This window comes from Haliotis rubra, unplaced genomic scaffold, assembly GCF_003918875.1.
Source record: "Haliotis rubra isolate DU_JTF1 unplaced genomic scaffold, ASM391887v1 Scf276, whole genome shotgun sequence".
Classification (NCBI taxonomy): domain Eukaryota; kingdom Metazoa; phylum Mollusca; class Gastropoda; order Lepetellida; family Haliotidae; genus Haliotis; species Haliotis rubra.
In genome coordinates this window covers 597,218-613,657 of record NW_025766847.1, presented here as the reverse complement: position 1 = coordinate 613,657, position 16,440 = coordinate 597,218, and the positions used below count along the sequence as shown (strand labels likewise).

The 16,440-nt window shown below is 36.6% G+C and overlaps 1 protein-coding gene across 6 annotated transcripts in view; it reads left to right on the top strand.

The window, feature by feature from the left end:
• The window catches only part of LOC124280914 (putative sodium-coupled neutral amino acid transporter 10), a 32,089-nt gene extending 15,688 nt beyond the window's left edge, over nucleotides 1-16,401 (top strand). For 2 of the 6 annotated variants that reach the window (XM_046716902.1, XM_046716901.1), the window contains exons 12-15: nucleotides 11,365-11,530; nucleotides 11,691-11,761; nucleotides 12,051-12,440; nucleotides 12,665-16,401. In XM_046716902.1, coding sequence (XP_046572858.1) covers nucleotides 11,365-11,530; nucleotides 11,691-11,761; nucleotides 12,051-12,440; nucleotides 12,665-13,672 — 1,635 coding nt within the window. In that variant the 3' untranslated portion in view covers nucleotides 13,673-16,401. The remainder of the gene's footprint in view (nucleotides 1-11,364; nucleotides 11,531-11,690; nucleotides 11,762-12,050; nucleotides 12,441-12,664) is intronic. The other 4 variants (XM_046716907.1, XM_046716903.1, XM_046716904.1 and 1 more) reach the window with 4 other exon arrangements.
• Nucleotides 16,402-16,440: the final 39 nt, after the last annotated feature.

The following is a 16,440-nucleotide window of genomic DNA, read 5'->3' as shown; positions in this document are numbered from 1 at the left end:
AGCTGGTGATAGATATGTTATGTATGTCCATGTGAACCGAGTTGTTTATGTTACAGCTGGTGATAGATATGTTATGTATGTCCATGTTAACCGAGTTGTTTATGTTACAGCTGGTGATAGATATGTTATGTATGTCCATGTTAACCGAAGTTGTTTATGTTACAGCTGGTGATAGATATGTTATGTATGTCAATGGTAACCGAAGTTGTTTATGTTACAGGTGGTGATAGATATGTTATGTATGTCCATGTTAACCGAAGTTGTTTATGTTACAGCTGGTGGTAGATATGTTATGTATGTCAATGGTAACCGAAGTTGTTTATGTTACAGGTGGTGATAGATATGTTATGTATGTCCATGTTAACCGAAAGTTATGTTTACAGCTGGTGATAGATATGTTATGTATGTCCATGTTAACCGAAGTTGTTTATGTTACAGCTGGTGATAGATATGTTGTGTATGTCCATGTTAACCGAAAGTTGTTTATGTTACAGGTGGTGATAGATATGTTGTGTATGTCCATGTTAACCGAAAGTTGTTTATGTTACAGGTGGTGATAGATATGTTATGTATGTCCATGTTAACCGAAGTTGTTTATGTTACAGCTGGTGGTAGATATGTTATGTATGTCCATGTTAACCGAAAGTTGTTTATGTTACAGGTGGTGATAGATATGTTATGTATGTCCATGTTAACCGAAGTTATGTTACAGCTGGTGATAGATATGTTATGTATGTCCATGTGAACCGAAGTTGTTTATGTTACAGGTGGTGATAGATATGTTGTGTATGTCCATGTTAACCGAAGTTGTTTATGTTACAGGTGGTGATAGATATGTTGTGTATGTCCATGTTAACCGAAAGTTGTTTATGTTACAGCTGGTGGTAGATATGTTATGTATGTCCATGTTAACCGAAAGTTGTTTATGTTACAGCTGGTGATAGATATGTTATGTATGTCAATGGTAACCGAAGTTGTTTATGTTACAGGTGGTGATAGATATGTTATGTATGTCCATGTTAACCGAAAGTTGTTTATGTTACAGCTGGTGATAGATATGTTATGTATGTCCATGTTAACCGAGTTGTTTATGTTACAGGTGGTGATAGATATGTTATGTATGTCCATGTGAACCGAGTTGTTTATGTTACAGGTGGTGATAGATATGTTATGTATGTCCATGTTAACCGAAGTTGTTTATGTTACAGCTGGTGATAGATATGTTATGTATGTCCATGTGAACCGAAGTTGTTTATGTTACAGGTGGTGATAGATATGTTATGTATGTCCATGTTAACCGAAGTTGTTTATGTTACAGGTGGTGATAGATATGTTATGTATGTCCATGGTAACCGAGATGTTTATGTTACAGATGGTGATAGATATGTTATGTATGTCCATGTTAACCGAAAGTTGTTTATGTTACAGGTGGTGATAGATATGTTATGTATGTCCATGTTAACCGAATTTTATGTTACAGCTGGTGATAGATATGTTATGTATGTCCATGTGAACCGAGTTGTTTATGTTACAGCTGGTGATAGATATGTTATGTATGTCCATGTTAACCGAAGTTGTTTATGTTACAGCTGGTGATAGATATGTTATGTATGTCCATGTTAACCGAGTTGTTTATGTTACAGGTGGTGATAGATATGTTATGTATGTCCATGTTAACCGAAAGTTGTTTATGTTACAGCTGGTGATAGATATGTTGTTATGTATTGTCCATGTTAACCGAAGTTGTTTATGTTACAGGTAGTGATAGATATGTTATGTATGTCCATGTTAACCGAAGTTATGTTACAGCTGGTGATAGATATGTTATGTATGTCCATGTTAACCGAGTTTATGTTACAGCTGGTGGTAGATATGTTAAGCTATGTATGTCCATGTTAACCGAAAGTTGTTTATGTTACAGGTGGTGATAGATATGTTATGTATGTCCATGTTAACCGAAGTTGTTTATGTTACAGCTGGTGATAGATATGTTATGTATGTCCATGTTAACCGAAAGTTGTTTATGTTACAGGTGGTGATAGATATGTTATGTATGTCCATGTTAACCGAGTTGTTTATGTTACAGATGGTGATAGATATGTTATGTATGTCCATGTTAACCGAGTTGTTTATGTTACAGGTGGTGATAGATATGTTATGTATGTCCATGTTAACCGAGTTGTTTATGTTACAGGTGGTGATAGATATGTTATGTATGTCCATGTTAACCGAAAGTTGTTTATGTTACAGGTGGTGATAGATATGTTATGTATGTCCATGTTAACCGAAGTTATGTTACAGGTGGTGATAGATATGTTATGTTTGTCCATGTTAACCGAAGTTGTTTATGTTACAGGTGGTGATAGATATGTTATGTATGTCCATGTTAACCGAAAGTTGTTTATGTTACAGGTGGTGATAGATATGTTATGTATGTCCATGTGAACCGAAAGTTGTTTATGTTACAGGTGGTGATAGATATGTTATGTATGTCCATGTGAACCGAAAGTTGTTTATGTTACAGGTGGTGATAGATATGTTATGTATGTCCATGTTAACCGAGTTGTTTATGTTACAGATGGTGATAGATATGTTATGTATGTCCATGTTAACCGAAAGTTGTTTATGTTACAGCTGGTGATGATAGATATGTTATGTATGTCCATGTGAACCGAGTTGTTTATGTTACAGGTGGTGATAGATATGTTATGTATGTCCATGTTAACCGAGTTGTTTATGTTACAGGTGGTGATAGATATGTTATGTATGTCCATGTGAACCGAGTTGTTTATGTTACAGGTGGTGATAGATATGTTATGTATGTCCATGTTAACCGAAAGTTGTTTATGTTACAGGTGGTGATAGATATGTTATGTATGTCCATGTTAACCGAAAGTTGTTTATGTTACAGCTGGTGATAGATATGTTATGTAGTGTATGTCCATGTGAACCGAAGTTGTTTATGTTACAGGTGGTGATAGATATGTTATGTATGTCCATGTTAACGAGTTATGTTGTTACAGGTGGTGATAGATATGTTATGTATGTCCATGGTAACCGAAGTTGTTTATGTTACAGGTGGTGATAGATATGTTATGTATGTCCATGTTAACCGAGTTGTTTATGTTACAGGTGGTGATAGATATGTTATGTATGTCCATGTTAACCGAGTTGTTTATGTTACAGGTGGTGATAGATATGTTATGTATGTCCATGTTAACCGAGTTGTTTATGTTACAGCTGGTGATAGATATGTTATGTATGTCCATGTGAACCGAGTTGTTTATGTTACAGCTGGTGATAGATATGTTATGTATGTCCATGTTAACCGAGTTGTTTATGTTACAGCTGGTGATAGATATGTTATGTGTATGTCCATGTGAACCGAAGTTGTTTATGTTACAGGTGGTGATAGATATGTTATGTATGTCCATGTGAACCAAGTTGTTTATGTTACAGGTGGTGATACATATGTTATGTATGTCCATGTTAACCGAAAGTTTATGTTACAGGTGGTGATAGATATGTTATGTATGTCCATGGTAACCGAGTTGTTTATGTTACAGGTGGTGATAGATATGTTGTGTATGTCCATGTTAACCGAGTTGTTTATGTTACAGGTGGTGATAGATATGTTATGTATGTCCATGTTAACCGAGTTGTTTATGTTACAGGTGGTGATAGATATGTTATGTATGTCCATGGTAACCGAAGTTGTTTATGTTACAGGTGGTGATAGATATGTTATGTATGTCCATGGTAACCGAGTTGTTTATGTTACAGGTGGTGATAGATATGTTGTGTATGTCCATGTTAACCGAGTTGTTTATGTTACAGCTGGTGATAGATATGTTATGTATGTCCATGTGAACCGAGTTGTTTATGTTACAGCTGGTGATAGATATGTTGTGTATGTCCATGTGAACCGAAGTTGTTTATGTTACAGGTGGTGATAGATATGTTATGTATGTCCATGTTAACCGATAGAGTTGTTTATGTTACAGGTGGTGATAGATATGTTATGTATGTCCATGTTAACCGAGTTGTTTATGTTACAGCTGGTGATAGATATGTTATGTATGTCCATGTTAACCGAGTTGTTTATGTTACAGGGTGATATAGATATGTTATGTATGTCCATGTTAACCGAGTTGTTTATGTTACAGCTGGTGATAGATATGTTATGTATGTCCATGTTAACCGAGTTGTTTATGTTACAGGTGGTGATAGATATGTTATGTATGTCCATGTTAACCGAGTTGTTTATGTTACAGCTGGTGATAGATATGTTATGTATGTCCATGTGAACCGAGTTGTTTATGTTACAGCTGGTGATAGATATGTTGTGTATGTCCATGTTAACCGAGTTGTTTATGTTACAGGTGGTGATAGATATGTTATGTATGTCCATGTTAACCGAAAGTTGTTTATGTTACAGGTGGTGATAGATATGTTATGTATGTCCATGTTAACCGAGTTGTTTATGTTACAGCTGGTGATAGATATGTTATGTATGTCCATGTTAACCGAGTTGTTTATGTTACAGGTGGTGATAGATATGTTATGTATGTCCATGTTAACCGAGTTGTTTATGTTACAGCTGGTGATAGATATGTTATGTATGTCCATGTTAACCGAGTTGTTTATGTTACAGGTGGTGATAGATATGTTGTGTATGTCCATGTTAACCGAGTTGTTTATGTTACAGGTGGTGATAGATATGTTATGTATGTCCATGTTAACCGAAGTTGTTTATGTTACAGCTGGTGATAGATATGTTATGTATGTCCATGTTAACCGAAGTTGTTTATGTTACAGCTGGTGATAGATATGTTATGTATGTCCATGTTAAACCGAAGTTGTTTATGTTACAGGTGGTGATAGATATGTTATGTATGTCCATATTAACCGAGTTGTTTATGTTACAGCTGGTGATAGATATGTTATGTATGTCCATGTTAACCGAGTTGTTTATGTTACAGGTGGTGATAGATATGTTATGTATGTCCATGTGAACCGAGTTGTTTATGTTACAGGTGGTGATAGATATGTTATGTATGTCCATGTTAACCGAGTTGTTTATGTTACAGCTGGTGATAGATATGTTATGTATGTCCATGTTAACCGAGTTGTTTATGTTACAGGTGGTGATAGATATGTTATGTATGTCCATATTAACCGAGTTGTTTATGTTACAGGTGGTGATAGATATGTTATGTATGTCCATGTTAACCGAGTTGTTTATGTTACAGGTGGTGATAGATATGTTATGTATGTCCATATTAACCGAGTTGTTTATGTTACAGGTGGTGATAGATATGTTATGTATGTCCATGTTAACCGAAGTTGTTTATGTTACAGCTGGTGATAGATATGTTATGTATGTCCATGTTAACCCGAGTTGTTTATGTTACAGCTGGTGATAGATATGTTATGTATGTCCATATTAACCGAGTTGTTTATGTTACAGCTGGTGATAGATATGTTATGTATGTCCATGTTAACCGAGTTGTTGTTTATGTTACAGGTGGTGATAGATATGTTATGTATGTCCATGTTAACCGGAGTTGTTTATGTTACAGCTGGTGATAGATATGTTATGTATGTCCATGTTAACCGAAGATATGTTATGTATGTCCATGTATTAGCAGCTTGTTTATGTTACAGATAGATATGTTGTCCATGTATGTCCATGTTACCGAGCAGCTGGTGATAGATATGTTATGTATGTCCATGTTAACCGAGTTGTTTATGTTACAGGTGGTGATAGATATGTTATGTATGTCCATGGTAACCGAGTTGTTTATGTTACAGGGTGATGATAGATATGTTATGTATGTCCATGTTAACCGAGTTGTTTATGTTACAGCTGGTGATAGATATGTTATGTATGTCCATGTTAACCGAAGTTGTTTATGTTACAGCTGGTGATAGATATGTTATGTATGTCCATGTTAACCGAAGTTGTTTATGTTACAGCTGGTGATAGATATGTTATGTATGTCCATGTTAACCGAGTTGTTTATGTTACAGGTGGTGATAGATATGTTATGTATGTCCATATTAACCGAAGTTGTTTATGTTACAGGTGGTGATAGATATGTTATGTATGTCCATATTAACCGAAGTTGTTTATGTTACAGGTGGTGATAGATATGTTATGTATGTCCATATTAACCGAGTTGTTTATGTTACAGGTGGTGATAGATATGTTGTGTATGTCCATATTAACCGAGTTGTTTATGTTACAGGTGGTGATAGATATGTTATGTATGTCCATGTTAACCGAGTTGTTTATGTTACAGGTGGTGATAGATATGTTGTGTATGTCCATGTTAACCGAGTTGTTTATGTTACAGGTGGTGATAGATATGTTATGTATGTCCATGTTAACCGAGTTGTTTATGTTACAGGTGGTGATAGATATGTTATGTATGTCCATGTTAACCGAGTTGTTTATGTTACAGCTGGTGATAGATATGTTATGTATGTCCATGTTAACCGAGTTGTTTATGTTACAGCTGGTGATAGATATGTTATGTATGTCCATATTAACCGAGTTGTTTATGTTACAGGTGGTGATAGATATGTTATGTATGTCCATGTTAACCGAGTTGTTTATGTTACAGGTGGTGATAGATATGTTATGTATGTCCATATTAACCGAGTTGTTTATGTTACAGCTGGTGATAGATATGTTATGTATGTCCATATTAACCGAGTTGTTTATGTTACAGGTGGTGATAGATATGTTATGTATGTCCATATTAACCGAGTTGTTTATGTTACAGCTGGTGATAGATATGTTATGTATGTCCATGTTAACCGAGTTGTTTATGTTACAGGTGGTGATAGATATGTTATGTATGTCCATATTAACCGAGTTGTTTATGTTACAGCTGGTGATAGATATGTTATGTATGTCCATGTTAACCGAGTTGTTTATGTTACAGCTGGTGATAGATATGTTGTGTATGTCCATATTAACCGAGTTGTTTATGTTACAGGTGGTGATAGATATGTTGTGTATGTCCATGTTAACCGAGTTGTTTATGTTACAGGTGGTGATAGATATGTTATGTATGTCCATGTTAACCGAGTTGTTTATGTTACAGCTGGTGATAGATATGTTATGTATGTCCATATTAACCGAGTTGTTTATGTTACAGGTGGTGATAGATATGTTATGTATGTCCATGTTAACCGAAGTTGTTTATGTTACAGCTGGTGATAGATATGTTATGTATGTCCATGTTAACCGAGTTGTTTATGTTACAGGTGGTGATAGATATGTTATGTCCATGTCCATGTTAACCGAGTTGTTTATGTTACAGGTGGTGATAGATATGTGTTGTGTATGTCCATGTTAACCGAGTTGTTTATGTTACAGCTGGTGATAGATATGTTATGTATGTCCATATTAACCGAGTTGTTTATGTTACAGCTGGTGATAGATATGTTATGTATGTCCATATTAACCGAGTTGTTTATGTTACAGGTGGTGATAGATATGTTATGTATGTCCATATTAACCGAGTTGTTTATGTTACAGGTGGTGATAGATATGTTATGTATGTCCATATTAACCGAGTTGTTTATGTTACAGGTGGTGATAGATATGTTATGTATGTCCATGTGAACCGAGTTGTTTATGTTACAGCTGGTGATAGATATGTTATGTATGTCCATGTTAACCGAGTTGTTTATGTTACAGCTGGTGATAGATATGTTATGTATGTCCATGTTAACCGAGTTGTTTATGTTACAGGTGGTGATAGATATGTTATGTATGTCCATGTTAACCGAGTTGTTTATGTTACAGGTGGTGATAGATATGTTATGTATGTCCATGTTAACCGAGTTGTTTATGTTACAGGTGGTGATAGATATGATATGTATATGTTTATGTCCATGATAACCATGTTAACCGAGTTGTTTATGTTACAGGTGGTGATAGATATGTTATGTATGTCCATATTAACCGAGTTGTTTATGTTACAGGTGGTGATAGATATGTTATGTATGTCCATATTAACCGAGTTGTTTATGTTACAGCTGGTGATAGATATGTTATGTATGTCCATATTAACCGAGTTGTTTATGTTACAGCTGGTGATAGATATGTTATGTATGTCCATATTAACCGAGTTGTTTATGTTACAGGTGGTGATAGATATGTTATGTATGTCCATATTAACCGAGTTGTTTATGTTACAGGTGGTGATAGATATGTTATGTATGTCCATATTAACCGAGTTGTTTATGTTACAGGTGGTGATAGATATGTTATGTATGTCCATGTTAACCGAGTTGTTTATGTTACAGCTGGTGATAGATATGTTATGTATGTCCATATTAACCGAGTTGTTTATGTTACAGGTGGTGATAGATATGTTATGTATGTCCATGTTAACCGAGTTGTTTATGTTACAGGTGGTGATAGATATGTTATGTATGTCCATGTTAACCGAGTTGTTTATGTTACAGGTGGTGATAGATATGTTATGTATGTCCATGTTAACCGAGTTGTTTATGTTACAGGTGGTGATAGATATGTTATGTATGTCCATGTTAACCGAAGTTGTTTATGTTACAGGTGGTGATAGATATGTTATGTATGTCCATGTTAACCGAGTTGTTTATGTTACAGGTGGTGATAGATATGTTATGTATGTCCATGTTAACCGAGTTGTTTATGTTACAGGTGGTGATAGATATGTTGTGTATGTCCATGTTAACCGAGTTGTTTATGTTACAGGTGGTGATAGATATGTTATGTATGTCCATGTTAACCGAGTTGTTTATGTTACAGGTGGTGATAGATATGTTATGTATGTCCATGTTAACCGAGTTGTTTATGTTACAGGTGGTGATAGATATGTTATGTATGTCCATGTGAACCGAGTTGTTTATGTTACAGGTGGTGATAGATATGTTATGTATGTCCATGTTAACCGAGTTGTTTATGTTACAGGTGGTGATAGATATGTTATGTATGTCCATGTTAACCGAGTTGTTTATGTTACAGGTGGTGATAGATATGTTATGTATGTCCATGTTAACCGAGTTGTTTATGTTACAGCTGGTGATAGATATGTTATGTATGTCCATGTTAACCGAAGTTGTTTATGTTACAGGTGGTGATAGATATGTTGTGTATGTCCATGTTAACCGAGTTGTTTATGTTACAGGTGGTGATAGATATGTTGTGTATGTCCATGTTAACCGAAGTTGTTTATGTTACAGGTGGTGATAGATATGTTATGTGTATGTCCATGTTAACCGAGTTGTTTATGTTACAGGTGGTGATAGATATGTTATGTATGTCCATGTTAACCGAGTTGTTTATGTTACAGATGGTGATAGATATGTTATGTATGTCCATGTTAACCGAAAGTTGTTTATGTTACAGGTGGTGATAGATATGTTATGTATGTCCATGTTAACCGAGTTGTTTATGTTACAGGTGGTGATAGATATGTTATGTATGTCCATGTTAACCGAGTTGTTTATATGTTACAGGTGGTGATAGATATGTTATGTATGTCCATGTTAACCCGAGTTGTTTATGTTACAGGTGGTGATAGATATGTTATGTATGTCCATATTAACCGAGTTGTTTATGTTACAGGTGGTGATAGATATGTTATGTATGTCCATGTTAACCGAGTTGTTTATGTTACAGGTGGTGATAGATATGTTATGTATGTCCATGTTAACCGAGTTGTTTATGTGTTACAGGTGGTGATAGATATGTTATGTATGTCCATGTTAACCGAGTTGTTTATGTTACAGCTGGTGATAGATATGTTATGTATGTCCATGTTAACCGAGTTGTTTATGTTACAGCTGGTGATAGATATGTTATGTATGTCCATATTAACCGAGTTGTTTATGTTACAGGTGGTGATAGATATGTTATGTATGTCCATGTGAACCGAGTTGTTTATGTTACAGGTGGTGATAGATATGTTATGTATGTCCATGTTAACCGAGTTGTTATGTTACAGGTGGTGATAGATATGTTATGTATGTCCATGTCCATAAACCGAGTTGTTTATGTTACAGGTGGTGATAGATATGTTATGTATGTCCATGTTAACCGAGTTGTTTATGTTACAGGTGGTGATAGATATGTTATGTATGTCCATGTTAACCGAGTTGTTTATGTTACAGGTGGTGATAGATATGTTATGTATGTCCATGTTAACCGAGTTGTTTATGTTACAGGTGGTGATAGATATGTTATGTATGTCCATGTTAACCGAGTTGTTTATGTTACAGCTGGTGATAGATATGTTATGTATGTCCATGTTAACCGAGTTGTTTATGTTACAGCTGGTGATAGATATGTTATGTATGTCCATGTTAACCGAGTTGTTTATGTTACAGCTGGTGATAGATATGTTGTGTATGTCCATGTTAACCGAGTTGTTTATGTTACAGCTGGTGATAGATATGTTATGTATGTCCATGTTAACCGAGTTGTTTATGTTACAGCTGGTGATAGATATGTTATGTATGTCCATGTTAACCGAGTTGTTTATGTTACAGCTGGTGATAGATATGTTGTGTATGTCCATGTTAACCGAGTTGTTTATGTTACAGCTGGTGATAGATATGTTGTGTATGTCCATGTTAACCGAGTTGTTTATGTTACAGCTGGTGATAGATATGTTATGTATGTCCATGTTAACCGAGTTGTTTATGTTACAGCTGGTGATAGATATGTTATGTATGTCCATGTTAACCGAGTTGTTTATGTTACAGCTGGTGATAGATATGTTATGTATGTCCATGTTAACCGAGTTGTTTATGTTACAGGTGGTGATAGATATGTTATGTATGTCCATGTTAACCGAGTTGTTTATGTTACAGGTGGTGATAGATATGTTACATGTCCATGTTAACCGAAGTTGTTTATGTTACAGCTGGTGATAGATATGTTATGTATGTCCATGTTAACCGAGTTGTTTATGTTACAGGTGGTGATAGATATGTTGTGTATGTCCATGTTAACCGAGTTGTTTATGTTACAGCTGGTGATAGATATGTTGTGTATGTCCATGTGAACCGAGTTGTTTATGTTACAGCTGATGATAGATATGTTGTGTATGTCCATGTTAACCGAGTTGTTTATGTTACAGGTGGTGATAGATATGTTATGTATGTCCATGTGAACCGAGTTGTTTATGTTACAGCTGGTGATAGATATGTTGTGTATGTCCATGTTAACCGAGTTGTTTATGTTACAGCTGGTGAAGGATATGTTATGTATGTCCATGTTAACCGAAGTTGTTTATGTTACAGGTGGTGATAGATATGTTATGTATGTCCATGTGAACCGAGTTGTTTATGTTACAGCTGGTGATGGTGCTAGGTATCACAATCCTGTTGGTCAGCACATTTGCCACACTGTACACCCAGGACAAGGGCCACACCCACCCTGTCGCGCCTAAGGGGGCCGAGGACCTCGCTGCTAACCTGGAGAACCCTGCACTGAACAAGCCTGTTGATCTGCCGCCTGGGGGTATGTACAGCCAAGGCAGTTCTAGTTGGCGATTTATCTGATTGTGATCAATGATCAGTTGTAAATGTCTGGAATTGAAAGCAATTATTTGATAAGTGGTTTGTTTGAAGTATTTTACGTATTGAATCTGTGTGAAACTGTAGAGTTTTTGTTGTTGTAGATGCTGATGTTAAGAATGAGAAAAGAATTGAGCCTCCGGTACCTGATGCTCCCATAGACAGTGTTGAGAAGGTGGGTTTGTAGTGGGTCCAGAATCCAGCAGTTTTATGCAAAATGTTCTCAGGAGTTCTGAAAACATTTTTTAGTAAGAACCACATTGTGTGATGCATTTATAAAAATGAGTCACTTGGCCTATGCCCTGATTTGATTATGATTATTGGTCTGTACAAAACCATACAAGAGCTTATAAGTGTCACCTTACTGGGAAACTGTTACCACCCACATTTGGCTGTTCCCCTACATAAACATGACAAACTGTGATATAACTTGACATAAACCCAACTCTTCACTCTGTTTACAGAAAGAAGAGAAGCCCAAAGAAAAGATAGCAGAGGAACTGCCAAAGAAAGATGGTCTTGGTGATGCTAAAGTACCTGACAAAGATGGACAGGTTGAGGGCAAGGGGAAGGAACTTGGCCGGGAGAAGAAGGACCTGAGCCAGGAGGGGAAGGCAGCAGGAGGGAAAGATGCTGCTGTGGTGGAGAAGGGGGAGCCGGCTGAGAAACACGAGGAGGTCAAGGTCAAGGAGCAGGTGCTGAAGGAAAGAGAGAAGAAGATCGAGGAGAATGAGCAGAAGCAACAGGTGTTGCTGGAGCGGCTTGTGGAGCAGCAGGAGGAACAGAAGGAACTCATCAAGGAACAGAAGCAGATCCTGCAGGAACTCAAGGAACACAAGGACAAGGATCACAAGGTGAGTCAAGGAATAACAGATATAGATCAGGAATGAAGTGAACCATTTGAGAGTGTCAGCATTTGTAAATGATGGATCTTTTGGAAGTTGTTTTGTATGTCAATTCAGTGTCATAGTAGTTACTCATGACATTGTATATTTCACGTAAATATTTGCAGCGTAATACTGTAATGTTAATACAATAGAAGCTTCTTTTAACCACAAGGTGATTTGATTTGATTCAGGATGGTGCAGATGAGGAAGGTCAGGTTGTCAACGATCCTGATCAGGGTGCACAAAAGCCATTTCCTGATGCCCAACAAGGCATACAGGGTGCACAACAACCAGTTCAGGGTGGACAAGACATACAGCAACCACTTCAGGGTGGACAGCAGGGTGCACAACAACCAGTCCAGGGTGCACAGCAACCAGTTCAGGGCGTACAGCAACCAGTTCAGGGCGTACAGCAACCAGTTCAGGGTGGACAGCAACCAGTTCAGGGTGGACAGCAACCAGTTCAGGGTGGACAGCAACCAGTTCAGGGCATACAGCAACCAGTTCAGGGTGGACAGCAACCAGTTCAGGGTGGACAGCAGGGTGCACAGCAACCAGTTCAGGGTGGACAGCTTGGTGGACAGCAACCACTTCAGGGTGGACAGCAGGGTGCACAGCAACCAGTTCAGGGTGGACAGCAGGGTGGACAGCAACCAGTTCAGGGTGGACAGCAGGGTGCACAGCAACTAGTTCAGGGTGGACAGCAGGGTGGACAGCAACCAGTTCAGGGTGGACAGCAGGGTGCACAACAACCAGCTTTACAGCCAGTGAAAAACCTCCAACAAAATGTACAAGGTCAACAGCTTCAGGTACAGCAGCCAGCACAAAACCTTGGCATAGATGGCAAGCACGCTGGTCAAGATCAGGCACATCTGAAACAGGCTCCAGGGAACATCCAGTCACAGGCAAATCAAGGGGCTCAGGCTCAGGCCAAGCAGGTTGCTGGGCAACAGGGAGCTGTGGTCATGCCTGTCCAAGACCTGAACAATGTCATTGATGCCAAGAATGTGCCTGTTAACCAGGGTCTAATGAATGATGGTATCCTCAAGAGAAACAAACGGGAGGTAGATCCATCAGTTGACAAGATTCTCAAAGAAGTGGAAACCCTTCATGGTCGAAAATTAGACAAGAGGGAAGTGATGAATGAGGCAGTAGCCGACAGACTGGTGGCCATCAACAAAGTATCCAAGAGGCGATAGTGATGTACCAAACACCCGTCAGCTGATACTACTTACAGAGATTTAATACCAATGACCTCAACATGTGATCATATCCAGAGGTCACTGACGGGTACTGTGCTTCTACTGTTCATGAAATTAATCAGTGGCTACTTGTTTGAAAATCTGAACTAATTGGAAGCATTTTAATCGTGATCTCAATTATTAGAGCTTGAAACAGCGTCAGTCCCATGAGGTTTAGTAGCGTTAGCTGAGTGCCAGAGTGTTAGTTCATAATGCCTTGAAATATGAACAAACTTACACAGACCCGTAAACAGTACAGTTGTCATTTTATATATGTTCTCATCATTATTTTACAGTGTTATGAAAGCTGTTTGGGAAGTATTTGGAAGTGATTAACCATACTTAAAATTGTGTCTTAATTACATGATCATGCCTGCTTACCATTTTTCAGAATTGGTCAACACAATACATCAATCCAAAACATTCCAATGATGTTTTACTTTGACACTTAGATTAGTAAGGATGTTTGAACGAGGGTCACTTTTTAACTGAAGGTACAACTTGAACATTAAGCATGTTTTGACTGGTACTATCTATGGAGAGGAACATAAACACCTTTGAAAAATATTTTGGAAATTGACACTTTGATTAGATCATGTCTTTTAGGCTAGGTTACACAACACAAATACAAATTGCAAATATGTTTCATTGTGCAGGAAGACATCCACCAGCTATTGTCAATTTTCAGACATTGCCTTTTGTTATACCGTGGTAATGATAGAAAGGGATCGTAAAATTTATTGTTTTCTTGGGCTCTGAACAACTTTTTTCAGTGAATATTTATATAGACTGAAACTTTTTTTTATTATTTTGGGCAAGGGGAGTTTATTTAATATTATCAACTGGTAAGTTGATTATTTCTTAATATCAATGGTCAAGGGAGATAACTGTGTAAATGCTACAATTCTGGCTAAACAGTTCCAAGTAATTTATTCCATTGTGTATTAGTTTCATGGCTGAAGTGTGAGCACCAGTTATATTTCATGTTTGTTTAAATGGGTTTTGTATGGTAGATGTTGATCTGTATATGTTTACCTCCTTGTTTCTGCTACTCATGACAGTTTAGTTTGCTGAATGTTCATTGTACACCGTGTATATTTGAAATGTAAATACATGTATGTTCAATTTGTCCATCTTGTATGTTTGAAAACATATGAAAGGTTTCAATGTTATATTTCATATTGAAATTGTTATAAATTGGTGCAATATCATCAACTTATTTCATTTAGAATAGAAATACAAGAAAGCATTTGTTCACCCATGGAAAAAACAATCATTTACGTTATGTTTATAAATATATGCAAAATTTCATTAGACGAAATTTTTTGTGTAATTTTCCTTGTTTATTCCTTTTAAGGAAATTGTTAAATTAGGACTATATAAAAATATGGCATATTGATTTGATTTTGGAGCATCAGGATGAGGAAATGAAGTATTTATGTTCAGTATTAATCCTTTCTTGCATGTTCATGGGTGAACATTTGTGTGGACTTCTACAGCAAGACAGTGTATAAAAGTCTTATGTTCAGTAGTTGAAGTTGAACTTCAACAGGTTGTGAAACATGGAAGATGTTGAATGCTCTTCCCTTCAAGATGAATGAACATAGGTTTCAAAAAAATACTCCGAATTGAAGACAGAGAAACTTAGTCAGTCCTGAGCGAGTTAATCCAGAAACCAGATTACTACAAGGAATGTCTCGTCATGATCAGAGTGATACTTATACACATTTGCTCATGAAACAATTTCACTCAATATCATACAATCTGAACTAAGAAGGTTTCACTGTTCAGGTATTTTTGCACATATTTGATATCGTATTACTGGTATGTCTCCGACAACTTACAATGTACCATGCTTGTATGTATATACTGTACATGATCCTCGTTATAGTCCCTCACTGTCTTGTACAGTTGTGTACATAGCTGTGCATGTGTAGTGTTAATGCTTCACCAATGTACATAGTAAACAAAGTGTTCAAAATAGGAGTCACCTGCCACTTCACAGGCAGTAACTTGTTCTGACAATGTACCCCGAATATTTACCCTTTTAGCAATATGAATAGGAATATTTGCTATCAGTAATAGTAATATATGTCATGACCTTCTGCACTGTATCAATATCATGGACAAGGTCAATAAGTTAGTTCCAGTTTTTTAAATATGGGCATACCTTGTAAACGATGCCCATTGGCTTCATAGTTAAACATGATAAATGTATTTTGAGGGTAGGTGTCAGTGTTGAACACCTTTTGTATAATTGACAGCTTCATTGATTATAGCATCCATGCCTGCTGGAAAGGGGCATCCTCAGACTGTCCATTCATGCTGTACTATCCCTGATAGTGATGTGATGTGGATGGTTGTACATGGTACTGCGGACCAGTGATAACACATCTGAATCACAAGTGGCATGTTGATGTTGAACACTAAATCTAAGTGATGATTGGTCTCGGATAAATATTGAACGGAAGTTTATTTGCACAGTTTTAACCAGTTATGCAGTATTTAATAGCTTTACACTATTTGACATTAATTTTCAAAGCTTTTATTTTCAACTCTGTAGAAGAAGTAAAAAATACTGAAACATTATTTTGTGAAGTTTAGTCCAATATATATTATATATATATATATAGCCAATATATTTTCTTATCTTTATTCAATGATTCAATAAAATTCAATGTGATGTACTAGTGTGTCTGTTTTTTATCCCCTGTATATATACTTTT